The sequence below is a fragment of the Gekko japonicus genome, unplaced genomic scaffold, assembly GCF_001447785.1.
Source record: "Gekko japonicus isolate JY-2015 unplaced genomic scaffold, Gekko_japonicus_V1.1 scaffold1587, whole genome shotgun sequence".
NCBI classification, from domain to species: domain Eukaryota; kingdom Metazoa; phylum Chordata; class Lepidosauria; order Squamata; family Gekkonidae; genus Gekko; species Gekko japonicus.
In genome coordinates this window covers 324,970-336,915 of record NW_015171550.1, presented here as the reverse complement: position 1 = coordinate 336,915, position 11,946 = coordinate 324,970, and the positions used below count along the sequence as shown (strand labels likewise).

The 11,946-nt window shown below is 44.3% G+C and overlaps 1 protein-coding gene across 4 annotated transcripts in view; it reads left to right on the top strand.

The window, feature by feature from the left end:
• The first annotated feature begins 255 nt into the window (after positions 1 to 255).
• ADPRH (ADP-ribosylarginine hydrolase) overlaps positions 256 to 11,946 on the top strand; it is a 12,437-nt gene continuing 746 nt past the window's right edge. The window contains exons 1-4 of one of the 4 annotated variants that reach the window (XM_015419690.1): positions 256 to 314; positions 5,182 to 5,519; positions 10,333 to 10,693; positions 11,865 to 11,946. The exon at positions 11,865 to 11,946 is cut by the window's right edge and continues 746 nt beyond it. In XM_015419690.1, coding sequence (XP_015275176.1) covers positions 5,207 to 5,519; positions 10,333 to 10,693; positions 11,865 to 11,946 — 756 coding nt within the window. In that variant the 5' untranslated portion in view covers positions 256 to 314; positions 5,182 to 5,206. Of the gene's footprint in view, positions 319 to 360; positions 463 to 484; positions 539 to 5,181; positions 5,520 to 10,332; positions 10,694 to 11,864 lie in introns of those variants that run through there. The other 3 variants (XM_015419691.1, XM_015419692.1, XM_015419693.1) reach the window with 3 other exon arrangements.

The window sequence follows — 11,946 nt, the reverse complement described above, 5'->3', positions numbered from 1 at the left end:
GTGCAACGAAACGAACTGATTAATCTTCTCAGGCTATTTGTGAGCTGCTTGGGTCGCTCCCCGTTTCGCTGTCCCGCGGCAAGGGAAACGAAAGCGCCCCGCCCTGCTCCGCGCTCTCACTCGTCTCGGCCGGCGTGGGGAGGAGTTGCGCCCCTTCCTTTTCCGATCCGACGGGCACAGCAGTTGTTTCCCTGAGCTATTCGCTGGCGATTGGTTGCAGCGCGCGGCCAGCCAGCAACCACCTTCCTAGTTTCACTTTTGCCCAAGGGGATTTCCTGCCGGGCCTCGCCCTTGTTCGACTGCTCCAGCAAACTGCAAGTATTTTCTTTACGAGGGAGATATTCTTTACCTTTTAACTGCTCACGCCGATCTAATGTCAGGCTAGGCTACACAGGACCCAAACGCTGAGTTCTTCGTAGACTGGCATACTTCTGATGAAGCTTTTCCTAACTGTGTTAAAGCGTAATTCCAATCTTAAACACGTTTACTCGGGACGGGCGTCAACCCCAGTGTAATAAACCGGTTTTACTTCCAACAAGTAAATGTGCGGGGGAAGGGGTGGTGGTGAGAGAAATGAACTCAAATTTAAAACTATGTAAAGAGGCACTTTTAACCTACCGTTAAAATGATGTAATAAAGCAACAGTAAAAAAACAAGTATTTTCATACTAAATGTAACAAATAAATGTACAACTTACATTTAACTAAAAATACCATTACCTACCTTCTTTCAGAACTCCATTCTGTAGAAATTTTAACAGCTTCATGAAGTTGATCTTTAAGGCAATGCTCTGTTTAGATGCTCTTTCACTTCAACTCTCACTCTACTAGGATTTGGAGGATCTGAATACTTTGCTTCCTTGTCTATTTTGACACAATATACTGACAATACATGTTTGTTTTTCTTCCTCCTTGACAACTTCAGCCCTCAGTCCATAGTTTTTTTAAAAGAAATTTATTGATGGTCATTAACCAATTTATGTTGCAATTGTTTCCTCTTCTGTACAACTCTGATGGTTAGCAATTTTTTGGGCAGGTTTGTAATTCTTATTGAAGGAATAGTTTGCTCTCATTTTGATCAGGTGTCTGCTTTTGCCAGGGGACTACTTCAGTATGGGTTAGTCACCCGGAGTTAGATGCTGTTGGGAAGTGAGATATTTATTTTACATGTCTATACTCCACTTTCCCCCACAATAGAGACCCAAAGTAGCTTTACAACATTGTTCCCATCTCCTCCATTTTATCCTCACAACAGGACCCATGTGATGTGGGTTCGCCTGAGTGTGTGTGACTGGCCCAAGGTCTCCCAGCAGGTTTCCATGGCAGAGTGGGGATTGGAACCTGGGTCTCCCAGAATGTAGTTGGCCACTCTGACCACACTGTAGGGGAGGAAACATATATACTGAATCACACCACAATCTCTAGACTAGACACTTAAAACATCATTGGTAGAAGGAAAGAAATCCAGGTAAATTCCCAGAATAGAGGAAATCAAATCTCTCCTTCTCATCCACTTGATATTTCCTGAGCTAGGTCTGATCCACACATGTAGTAAGATGATGTGATAAAATACTGAGGTGGTAGAATCGACTATAGCATTTCAGAATGGAGGTGAGGGATTACATTTTTTGAATTAATAATTTCTAGCACAGCATGCACAGGGCAGGCTAGAATGTGTCTCTCTGATGTGCTACTTTTTATATTTGCAGGGAATTTTAATTAGAATTGAAAATACCCCCCCCCTATTTTCAAGTGGTGCATTTTACAAACTCAAAATTCTACTACCTAATTCTGCTGTATGCGTAGACCAGACTGTATTTTATACTAAGCAAGGAAGAGTTAGGACAGAGTTTACTGAGGAGAGAAGAGGATTGGCAGAGGAACAAACGGGCCCACATCCTCAGAGCTGGGAGCGGCAGGGACAGAAGCTTTACTTCAAGCTTGTTTCCCACCAGACATTATTCCCTCCCGTCTTTAACATAAAACAGGAGTCTAGTGGAACTTTGGAGATTTACAGAAATTATTCCAGCATAAACTGTTAGTGTGCATCTGATGAAGGGAGTTCTAATTCAAGAAAGTTTATGCTGGAAGAAATTGCTACTCTGTGGCAACAAAATAAAACTCATTTTTACTTAAGAAGTGATTAAAATGTGGACTTGTTACTTGACGGTGTAGAGATGGCCACAGGCATAGACAGCTTTAAAAATGGGACTAGATAGATTCATGGTCTATCAGTGGCTACTACCTCTGGTGGCTAAAGGGAACCTTCACATTTAGAGGCAGTGAACCTCTCAATACCTGGAGGAAAGATTGGGAAGGCCTTGGCCTCTGTGTCCTGTTGTTGGCCCTCCAGGACCAGTGGTTGAAACAGGATGCTGGACTACATGGATCACTGGTCTGATACAGCAGGTCTGTTTTTTACGTTCTTAGGAGTCCAGGAGCACTTTAGAGACTAGCACATCCAGCCATTTGGAATTATCAGCCCTACCTATGATACTCTGATTAATACATTTGATGGAGCTGAACTGAGCGAAAGGGCTTATAGAGGTACATAAGATGGGTGTGATGGATAAAGAGCCAGCATGGGTGTAGTGATTAAGAGCGGTGGACTCTAATCTGAAGAACTGGCTCCTCCACATGAAGCCTGCTAGGTGACCATGGGCTAGTCACAACTCTCTCAGAACTTTCTCAGCCCCAATATCTGAACTTGCAGAAATAGATAAATTGAATATGATACTTTCAGGAAAAGATGGAAAAGCTTTTCAAAAAAGATGGTATAGAGTTAACAAATGGTTTGGAAAGAATGTTTAACATAAACTCCAAAAAATTAGTTATGTACTGTATTTTTGTTTCTGCTTTTGTAACATAAAAACCTACAAATAAATTCAATAAAAAAAGAACTTTCTCAGCCCCACCTATCTTACAAGGTGCCTGTTGTCGAGAGAGGAAGGGGATGTGATTGTAAGCCTCTTTGAGACTCCTTAAAGTAGAGAAAAGCAGGTTATAAAAACCTACTGGTCGTCTTTTACTCTTCTAAAAGAGTAAAGAGAAACATCTTGAGAACATGGAAAGAGGTAAAGTGGAAAGTGAACTTTTTTTTGGGGGGGGGAACCCCCTTTAGTATTAAAATGACCTGAAAGTATAGTAGACCTCTCAGCAGTGTCTAGTGGGCCTGTACTGTGCACTGAGGAACAAACTTTGAAATCACAGTCTCTACTCAACAAATGCCAGTTGCTCAGAGGGAAGTCCCTCTGCTCAGAGCAGAGAAGATGTGACCCACCCAACCTGTCTTTACTTAAACAGGTCATAATACAAAATGGAAAGACTGACTAAAGTAATACCAGTGAAGAGAGTGTGATGGCTCACTTGGTTTGAATGCAGAAAAGACCCCAAACATCTGGCCACTCTAGGTACTAAAGGAAGTGAGATAGTCACTGGTGGAAAAGATCATCATCTACTTGTGATCATGGAAAACCATTGCCATGCTTTAGGCTGATCCTGCATTGAGCAGAGGGTTGGACCAGATGGCCTGTATGTCCCCTTCCAACTCTATGTTCCGTGACCCAAGAATCCTCTTCCATTCCCAGCTATAATTGGACTTGGAATATGTCCTGTCTTTCCACAGACTGATCTACCGTTCCTGGTTCTTTTGATTTCAAAGTAGAATAGAGATCTGATGGTTAGATTCTAGAAAAACAGATTCTAGTGGGTCTTATGCTGCCAGTCCTCAGAACTGAGGCTCTGTTGCTGAAGAGCATAGGCAGTTTAGTTGGTGGGAGCTAGACACAAAGATACACTTCTTGGTTCACCACTCCAAATAAACAAAGAACTACAAGGAGGTCTGTTCAGCCGCCTCACTAGGCTGGCTGGCTACATAATTTTCTAAGGCAAATTCCCATGCTAGTTTTTCTCATTTTCCACAGTTTTGATAAGGCAACAAAGAATAAGGCAACTTCATGTGTTCTGCTGACAGCAGTCATTGCTGCTCATTCCATGACAAGACTGTCAGGGTCAAGGAAATACCATCTAGAGATAAACACTGGCAGCGCAGAAGTAATCTTTTCTAATGAAAAGTTCAGATACTCCCCAGCCTGTGAACCTTTTGACATATTCAAGGCATGTTTGTTTATTCAGAAGCTACTCCCTGGGTGTTCATTGGGACTTTCATATAAGTAAATGTGCACAGACTGTAGCATTAGGTTGTGAGCCTTGGGTCATTTACTCCAGAAAAGACCCGCTGTCTTGATCTCTGGGTGCTTTAATATGTCACAGAACTAGCAACAAATAAAGTTCTCTTGCTGTCTCTAATCTGGATTTTATCGTGTGTGTGTGTGTGTATTATTATTAACTAGGCAGAGTCTTCAGTCATTCGTGCCTGAAGTGAACCTCAAGTAACTGTATTTGCTTATATGTGTTCATCATTACTATCCTGCCCTTCCACTCCCTTCTCCCTCTTATGCTGAAATTGTTCCTCAGGGCAGGGGCCTTCTCATTTTTGGCATAAATTAAAGTGTCATGTAATGGTGCCATATTAAAAATAGCTGAGGTGAGGAGAAGGAGTGAACAGATGGAGCAGTGTCTGCTACAGAGGCCCAAGTGAACCCTCAAGGTTTTCATTGTTGCAAGGTACATAATTTGCCAGTTGATGGGCATGCCAGTACTTCACCATGCTGTAGTTCCCCTTGAAAAATCTCCTCTTAAAATGCATTATAGTGTCTGATTCAAAGTGCATTAGTGACCGTCAGCAAAGGAACTGTAAATTATGTGATGCAATGTCACTTTGCTTTTGGCAATTCTTAGAACCTTTGCAGCCTCAGAAGTGGAGGGAGTTTTTCCATGTTCTTCCGAATGTAGCCTAGCATTTGGGAAAGACTTTTTACATATTGGATACATATATGGGCCTGATCAGTTACCAAATGGTTGTTTTAATGTATATCTGCTGCAGGCAGGCTGAGGTGCTAGGTTACACTGATGTAAACATCACGAGATTCCTTTTGTGATTTTTTTGCAAGGTATGAAAGGTTCAACTAAAAACGTGCACATTTAGGAACTTTAGGTTAGATTGAAACCAAGTACACAGTGACTGGCAGTTTGGATGGAAAGATATTTAACAAAATCACTGAACTTTGTGGATCATAGTTAGTTTTAACCAATTTTAACTGAAGGCTTTGTGTCTTTTCAGCTGTCTTGTTTGTGGGGGACTGATCATGTGTTCCGGCCTGCTTGAAAACTATGTGGCAGCCATGGTGCTGAGTGCAGCTGGAGATGCCCTGGGCTTTAGAAATGGGCAGTGGGAATTCCTTTACTGTGGTGAAGAGATTCATGCACAACTGGCAGAAATGGGAGGCGTGGACAAAATCAATGTGACAGGTTGGCGAGTCAGCGATGATACTGTCATGCACTTGGCTACAGCTGAAGCCCTGGCAGCAGCTGGAACAGACCCAGATTTTACACACCTCTGTTCTCTCCTTGCAAGAAACTATAGGGACTGCATGAAAGATATGAGTGGAAGAGCTCCAGGTAAAGTTTTCTAAAGTTTTACACTTATAAGAAAACATGTGGTTGTATTTCTCAAGTGTCACAGATCACCTGGGGTGTTTAGATCGGAACATTTTGTAGTATGTTTTTGCCTCCACTATTCTTGAAAAGGCTTCATTCCCAACTGTATTCAGTTAACAGAGCCTAAAAATGAAGGCACTTTTGCTCAGCTGCTTTCTCTAGTCCAGTTCCACAAGGAAGAACTAGACACAACTTTTCTGTAAAGGAACAGAAGGCCACCTAACATTTTATGAATGATCCAAACTGCATTAGCAGACAGATAAAGGGCATGAATTGAGCAAACTTCAGAGGACGGCGGAAGACAGGAAGGCCTGGCGTGATCTGGTCCATGGGGTCGCGAAGAGTCGGACTCGACTGTGCGACTGAATAACAACAACAAAGGGCATGCAACAGTCATTGGAAACAGGACTTGTTACACGAATGGCTAAATAACTGTATTTATTTTATTTGTCAGCTTTCTACCCCGCCCTCCCAGACTGCTAACTAATAATCCTCCTGAGGCACTATCAAAGAGAACCTCGAGGTTGGACTACTGCAATGCTCTCTACACGGGGCTGCCCTTGGTGAAACTCCGGAAGCTGCAGCTGGTGCAAAATGCAGCGACCAGGCTGTTGATGGTTCTCCCTATGTGGGAACACATCCAGGCTGTGCTAAAGACATTGTACTGGCTGCCAATAGCATACCGGATTCGTTTCAAGGTGCTGTTTTTGACCTTTAAAGCCCTTTATGGTCAGGGACTTGCCTATTTGAGGGACCGCCTTTCCCCGCATGTTCGCCAGAGAGCATTGCGATCAGGGTCACAAAACCACTTGGCCCTCCCTGGTCCCAAGGACGCCAGATTGACATTGACCAAGACTAGGGTATTCTCTTTGGCAGCTCCGACCTATTGGAATGAGCTCCCCGTTGAGATCAGGGCCCTGTGGGGCCTGGGACAGTTCTGCAGGGCCGTGAGAACGGAGATTTCCTGGCAGGCATTCCGACAGGAGCTGCACCTTATCCAGCTACGCCCTGTGCCGACTGACTGCCAGCTGAAGCTACCTGGAGTGAACGCACCGCTGAACGTGCTCTTAAACGCACTTTACTATATCTGGATCGCCATTGATATATTAAAGTCTAAACTGTTTATTGTGTATTTTATATTGAGATGTGTTTTTCTGTTTATTGGGTTTCATGTAAGCTGCCCTGAGCCTGCCTCGGTTGGGAGGGCGGGATAAAAGTTTAAATAAATAAATAAACACTTCACACATACATGCACACACCTACTTTGAGATATTTTTGTATATGTGTTAAATGTTATTTGTCTAGATTTTTTACTCAAAGCATAAGAAAATTTGTGTTAGCCATAGGCCATAACAAAGTTACGGAGCATTCAAATACAGCAGTGAAATAGTATAAAAGGTGGTTATCAGGTATGGTGTATCTAGTAAGGATATAGCTGGAAAAATCAGAGTGTGTAGGGTCTTTTGTTAATAACGATTTAACAGATTGGTGGCTTAAAGAGTCTTTTGTTAATAACGATTTAACAGATTGGTGGCTTAAAGAGTTAGATCTAGACAAATTGGTCTTCTTCCAGTATTTTGATTGCGAGGTGTACCCTTGCCTTAATAGAAGGGAGTCCTGTTTCCGCTCGCATCAAGGCCGCAGGAGATCCCCTGGGCAGACCTAAGATTCATCTTAAAAAATATTTTTTACAGTGTGTTTTACGTGTTGTAGGTTTGATTCCCCCCTGCCTCTTTTCACATTTTCAACACTGGCAAAAGCTGTTTTCATCTAGGTCTATCATTGCAAACTGTTTTATTTCTACTTGTTAAGGAGAGGAGCTGCTTACTGATTTGTTCTTTAGTCCTGCGGTTGGGGAATCACTTTAAATTGAGGAAGGGGTATTTCCTCTTTTTCTGTCTTCTCCCAGCTTTTTCTATTCCCTCTTGTGATTATATTGTTAGATTCTACACCCTGTGGAATTTCAGAATGGCTGGAATAGGGAAATTTGGAGAAGAGTATTGTATTAATGGTCATTAGGTCCAAATGTAACTTGTGACTTCTGGCTTGTAAAGCAACCTGAGAGTCAGATGTGGCAACATTGAAAAGTCGGACATCTGTTCAAAAACATTTTTTTTAAATGATGTTCAATTTTTTCTTGCCAAGTTGTACTGTATACTTCACAGAAGAACATCTGGATCCATGAGTCAGAGTTCTTCACAAAACATCTGGATCCAGAGAGCCAGTTTGGTGTAGTGGTTAGGAGCACGGACTCTAATCTGGGAGAACTGGGTTTGATTCCCCACTCCTCCATATGCAGCTGCTGGTGTGACCTTGGGGCAGTCACAAGTTCTCTCAGAATGGTTCTCTCAAGAGCAGTCCTCGAAGGAGCTCTCTTAGCCCCACCTACCTCACAGGGTGTCTTTTGTGGGGAGGGGAAGGGATTGTAAGCTGCTCTGAGACTCCTTTGGGTAGTGAAGGGTGGGGTATAAATCCAATCTCCTCCTTCCTATGATGGTATTTGGTTTAAGGTGTGTCTCAGAATTGAGATGGCCATTCAGAATTCTAACAATGGTAACAGAAATCAGTGGACAGGTGGCTTGCTCCTTCTGTTCTTGTCATCTTACCTACTACATAAAGATTTCACCAAACAGTAAAACTGAGCAGAAAAAGGACAGAAACTAAAAATCAAAGACCCCAGTAAACAGTGAAAAGCAGATGTAAAAGTTTTTCTTCAGTGAAACTGCTGTAAAGCACATGACTTGAGCAGATACCACATAGGGGGTAGGCATCAACTATGAGCTGGGAAATCCCGTTCCAGTCTCATCTCTACCAAGGATGCACTTTTAGCCTCAGCCACCCATCTGTAATATGGGAATAAATGAATGGCAGGCCCTCCAGTGTTAATCATTTCTTCTGAGATTGTTGGGCTAAGGCTTGGACTCCAGGGTGCCGTTTGGGTGGTGCAGCTGCAGCTCCTTTGACAGAGCTTGTGGAGAAGAGGATGTTTGCTGATTTCCCCTGTCCTCCTGCAGACACCTAATTTGTCTTCCAGACACTGTTCCTTTAGGTCTGCCAGCCCAAAGGAGCACAATTTCGGGGTGGGGTGGGAGCAAAGGCATCTGTGGTGAGAGGGTGGAGGCGAGGAAGTTGCCTTCCTCTAGCACGACTGCTTAGGATCCAGGCCTAAACATTTAAATGTCTGAAAAGGGCAGAGGAGTGGGTGCTTGGTTTTCTGTGCACACAAGAACCATTTTCACAGTCAGACCAGCCTTTTGAGATTTAAGGCAAAAATCCAGATATCAGGCCCTCACATGGTCAAGAGATAGCCTGTTCATAGTATGGGCTTTGCTGAACACCTCTCAAAGGTACTATCATGGCGAGGATAAACAATGTATGCAGGAATCTGTATGGATGACGGGGGTGCGCAATTGGATACTTCTGGCGTCAGCTTGGCAATATCTGATTGCTAACCATGGTCAGGCTTGATATCTCCACTCCCGATAATATTGGACTTGTCAGAGAAGCAGCAGGAGCAGGGAGGGAGAGGAAGCGCACCCCAGTCTGCAGCTGGTCTGAACTGAGACGCCAAGTCTACCACCCATTATTTTCTGTGGGCAGGAGGGGCAGCCAGGTTTACTGCCCGTTATGGAGCCAAACTATGTTACCTTTTCCATGTGTTTTCACTTATTCCCCTCAGCCACACAGCAGCTGAGAGGCAGCCCAAATGATGCCATGGGGGGAGGCAGGGCTTCTACTTCTCCCCCCCCCCAAGCAGTTTTCTTGTGTGAAAACTGCATTGGGGTGGAGTGTCATTTCACAGATTTTGCTGCTCCACATGGAGTATCTGTACATGGAACAGGAAAACTGGCAAAATAACTCCCCCCTCCCCAGTTGGGTTTTCATGCAGAAATATTCAGGGGGGTTGAGCCCATTTGCACTTTTTTTTAAAAAAAGCAGTTCTTCGCAACTGATATGTAGCTGCAGGGAACACGTGAAAACACATGAAAAAGGTGGCATGTCGTTTTGCTCATATGTAGCACAGCTAGGTGTTTGAACTTTAAAGGGCCATTATTTTCTGTGTGCAGGAGGCCCGGCCTATGGAGTCCAGAGGCCACATCTTCAACCCATAGAAAATTGTGACCCTTTAAAAGTTTTAATGAGCCAGTGCATGATGAACAAGCCAGGGAATGGGGCACACAACCCTCTCTCTCCTTTCTCCTGCTGCCTCTTGGGGGAGGAACTTCAAAAATTATCGTTTTAATTTCCTTTAGAAAGGGCATGATTACTGTGTTCACTGAGTTGGGAGTATTGTTCCTGTATTTATTAAAATGTTTTTTTTTCTGATACAACTTTCTGAAATAAGAACATTCCTGATATTTAATGACATATATAATCTTGCCCTCCGACTTTTCTGATACAGAATATAATTTCTGAATTGCACACCCTTAGGGATGATTGCTGTCCCCGTTTGTACTCATGCATTTTTTTGGGGGGGGAGGGGGGAGTTTAGAAGGCAGACATTTCTTACATGTTAGCAGTTTCTGATCAGAGTTACAGGTTTGTTCTGAGGTGTGTTCATCTTAATCAGCCATTTCTCTTTCTACCTATATTCAGAATCAATGACCACAGACTGTGGGCAGAAAGAAAACTGTCTGCTCTTGTCTTAAAGCTGCTAGCAGGGGTGCAGGGAAAGCTCTGTAGCTAAAGCTGAATTCTCTCATGGATGGAGAAACTTGTGCTGCATGGCACAGATAAATATTCTGGGTGATTTCCCTCTGTCTGTCCTCTGCAGGTATGGCCTGTATGAAAAATGCAAGGCTTTTGGAACCAGACAAGCCAGATGGGTGGAAAATCCCTTTCAGTAAAAGTGGCGGAGGGTGTGGAGCTGCCATGAGGTCAATGTGCATTGGACTACGGTTTCGTCACCCAGAACAACTGGATAGCTTGATTCAAATCAGCATAGAGAGTGGGCGAATGACTCACCACCATCCAACAGGCTACCTGGGATCCCTGGCTTCTGCTCTCTTCACTTCTTATGCTGTGAACCGCAAGCCACCTCCGGAGTGGGGGAAAGGGCTGATGACAGTGCTGCAAAAGGCTAAAGCCTATGTCCAGGAGTCAGGTTGCTTTGTGGAAGAAAACCTGCAGCACTGGTGAGTGAATGTGTGACTGTGCATCTGGCCATGTGAAGGTTTCCAAGGGGCTTTTGGTAAATAGGTATGGTGTGGAGAAGGTGTATGACACCTATATATCTAATTCTCAACAGCTTCCTATGTGCAGATATTTAAATTTGCAGATAGGGGGCATACTTGCCCCAAACAAGTTTTTCTGCAAACTTGGGTGACCCCCTAGGTTTGTAGAAAAATCTGAAACCTTAAAAAGAATTGGGGGGGGGGGATTAAATCTCCCCCAATAAAAAGCGTCTGCGCATGCACAGACAACACAACTTACCATTGAGGGCCTGGCTGCTGCTGCTCCTGTGGAGCTGATCTGGGCCAAGCTGCAGGGGCAGGGAATGCTGGGAGCTGCTCTGGACCTGGTCATGCTGGCAGGGAATGCCAGGAGAGGCCCCGGGCTCAGCCACAGCAGCAGGGAACACCAGGAGCCACTCCAGGCCTGGCTGCGTTGATGGGGAATGCCAGGAGAGGCTCCAGGTCCAGCTGCAGTGGTGGGGAACACCAGCAGAGACTCTGGGCAGAGCCATAACAGTGGGGAACGCTGGGAGAGATTCTAGGCCTGGCTGTGGCAGACACCAGGAGCTGCTCTGGACCTGGCCACTACCAGGAACTGCTGCAGGCTTGGAGCAGCTCCCAGGCACTGCCACCGCTGCCGGGCTGAAAGGTAGGGAAAAGGAGGGAGAGAGAAAGAAGGGGGAGGATTGGCTTGGGGAGGGAGAGAGAAGGACGAAGGAAGGAAGGATTGGCTTGGGGGGGGGGGGAGAGAGGGTAGGGAAGGAAGCAAAGGTAGAGAAAGCCCCCTCCCCACAAGTGTCTTGTGGGTCCCCACTTGTATATCCTGTATGGGAATTGAGATGGTAACCGGAGGGGAAGGAAATGGAGGGTACTGGTTGCCTTAAAATTTTTATAATGCTGGCATAGAAGCATACTGTCTACCAGAGAACATTTTCTTAATCTGTTCCCAAACAGTTCTGAATAATATAGGATGTCTCCACATTTATACAGAGTACATCCTCTGTGTTCATGCAGCATATATCTAGTTTTAATACAAGTTCTTAAGAGTCCCACACATGCCTCCTACTACATATACACTTTACTAAATTAGGCTGCTTGAAAGAAACTCTGATTTCTTTTTTTTGTTTCATAGGAACTACTTTGAAAGCGAGTGGAAGCAGTACCTGGAAATCAGAGGCATTTCAGATGGGAAGTCTCCTCCTTCCTTTCCTGCT